The sequence below is a fragment of the Colobus angolensis genome, unplaced genomic scaffold, assembly GCF_000951035.1.
Source record: "Colobus angolensis palliatus isolate OR3802 unplaced genomic scaffold, Cang.pa_1.0 Scaffold320, whole genome shotgun sequence".
Lineage (NCBI taxonomy): Eukaryota > Metazoa > Chordata > Mammalia > Primates > Cercopithecidae > Colobus > Colobus angolensis.
In genome coordinates, this window is record NW_012116489.1 from 3,055,409 (window position 1) to 3,058,065 (window position 2,657).

Here is a 2,657-nt window from a genome sequence, read left to right on the forward strand (position 1 = left end):
AGGCTGGTCTTGAATTCCTGGACTCAAGAAATCTGCCCATCTTGGCCTCCCAAAGTGCTGGGATTACAGGCGTGAGCCACTGCACCTAGCCATAAAGGCATTTTTTAGGCAGTTCTGAAACATTTTTAAAATACTGAAAATATTTTTGCAATAATATTATACCATACTATTTATTTTCATAATTAGAATCACATATTATAGTATTTACATATGTATTTAAAACTATCAGAGTATTAACAATCATTATTTTATTTCTCCCTAAGTCTATGGGATTTTTCTAGAAGCCATGCTTCCTGTATATATTATTTTCTTTTTCTTCCTTATTAAAAGTAATGGTTCCTATATCCAGGCAGTACTGAGACAGTAGGTCCCCAGAAAGCCCTAAGTAGAGCAATGCTTTACAGTGTTTGTTGTTGAGTGTTCACAAGAAGGTGATTAATTCTCTGATAGTCTGGCAACATTTATAAAACCTCTTGATTTTTTGCCTTTAATTCCAATAACTCATAAAATTGACTTACTGGAATTAAAAGATGTCAGCATGGCCATCCTATATTGGTATGTATGCTGATTGAAATTTGGAAGTTGGATCACTCCTCTCAACTTTATAGATTAGAAGATGATGGTGGTGAATTGGGATCATAGGTATAAATTTTCTCTAAAGATCCGTGACGTTGAGCTTTTTCTCATATATTTATTTGCCACATAAATGTCTTCTTTTGAGAAGTGACTGTTCATATCCTTTGCCCACTTTTTGATGGGTTGTTTGTTTTTTTCTTGTAAATTTGTGTTAAGTTCCACGTATATGCTGGATCTTAGACCGTTGTCAGATGTATAGATTGCAAAAATCTTCTCCCATTCTGTAAGTTGCCTGTTCACTCTGAGGATAGTTAATTTTGCTGTGAAGAAGCTCTTTAGTTTAATTAGATCTCATTTGCCAGTTCTGGCTCTCATTGCAATTGCTTTTGGCATTTTCATCATGAAGTCTTTGCCCATGCCTATGTCCTGAATGGTATTGCCTAGGTTTTCTTCTAGAGTTTTTATGGTTTTGGATTTTGCATTTAAATCTTTAATCCATCCTGAGTTAATTTTTGTATAAGGTATATCCACAATGAGATACCATCTCACACCAGTCAAAATGGCAATTATTAAAAAGTCAAGACACAATATATGCTGGTGAGGCTGGGGAGAAATAGGAATGCTTTTACACTGCTAGTGGGAATGTAAATTAGTTCAACCATTGTGGAAGACAGTGTGGTGATTCCTCAAAGATCTAGAACCAGAAATACAATTTGATGCAGCGATTCCATTACTGGATATGTACCCAAAAGAATATAAATCATTCTACTATAAAGACACATGCACACATATGTTTACTGCAGCACTATTTACAATATTAAAACATGGTACCAACTCAAATGCCCATCAATTGCAGACTGGATAAAGAAAATGTGGTACATATACACCATGGAATACTATGCAGCCATAAAAAGGAATGAGATCATGTCCTTTGCAGGGACATGGATGAAACTGGGAGCCATTATCCTCAGCAAACTAACACAGAAAGAGAAAATGAAAGACCATATGTTCTCACTCACAAGTAGGAGCTGAAAAATGAGAACACATGGACATAGGGATGGGAACAACACACACTGGGTCCAGTCAGAGGGTGAGAGGTGAGGGGAGGGAGAACATAAGGACAAATAGCTAATGCATGTGGGGCTTAAAACCTAGATGACAGGTTGATAGGTGCAGCAAACCACCATGGCACACGTACACCTATGTAACAAACCTGCACAATCTGCACTTGTATCCCAGAACTTAAAGTAAAATAAAAATAAAATAAAACAAAATTTAAAAGAATAATCATAATAAAAAAAAGAAAAATAACAACAAAATATAAAGAAATTTTCAACCCAGGTAGCAGATATTGATCAAGTAAGATACTTGCAGAGAATTATTTTACCTTTTCTAGTACATAAAGGATATTTCACTTCTCCTCTGTTGCACTGCACAGATAATTCAGACAATGGGATTAATGGAGGTAAGTCATATCCCTGTTTACATACAAAATCTATTAAATCTCCATGTAAGACTTTCCCTTCATATTTCCACTTCATCTCTATGTTATTTCTGTTCATGTAATCCACATTAACAGTACATGGCTCTGAAAAACAAAATGCTCTTTTAAATTCTTTACTTGTCTGACAAATATAAAAGTGATATTTTCAAAAACAAAAATTATGACAAGTGTCAAAAGCAATATTTTATAATTGAAATCATAATTAAGGCTTCTCACACACATATATGCATATAAGAAAATACATACTTTATTGCCATCAAATGAATCTATACATTACTTATTGTCATAAACTAAAACCACTTAATTTAAAAAATCAAAAATACTGTTTAAGGGCACCAATCAGTTAGATTAATAATATTTTTCTTTCTACAATATAAAAACCTTAAACTACCATGTAGAAAATAATAGAAAACCTGCTAATGAATGAAACCAAGATTCCTGCCCTCATGAAACCTGCCTTCTAATTGGGAGAAACACCTACAATACATAATAAATATAATAAAGACATAAATTGTACAATTTGTGGCTGATATGGTTTGGCTGTGTGCCTATCCAAATCTCATCTTGAATTATAGCT

The 2,657-nt window shown here is 33.8% G+C and overlaps 1 protein-coding gene across 1 annotated transcript in view; it reads right to left on the minus strand.

Moving 5' to 3' along the window:
• The window catches only part of F13B (coagulation factor XIII, B polypeptide), a 35,673-nt gene that overhangs the window by 18,051 nt on the left and 14,965 nt on the right, over positions 1-2,657 (minus strand). The window contains exon 10 of the mRNA XM_011951618.1: positions 2,067-2,164. Coding sequence (XP_011807008.1) covers positions 2,067-2,164 — 98 coding nt within the window. The remainder of the gene's footprint in view (positions 1-2,066; positions 2,165-2,657) is intronic.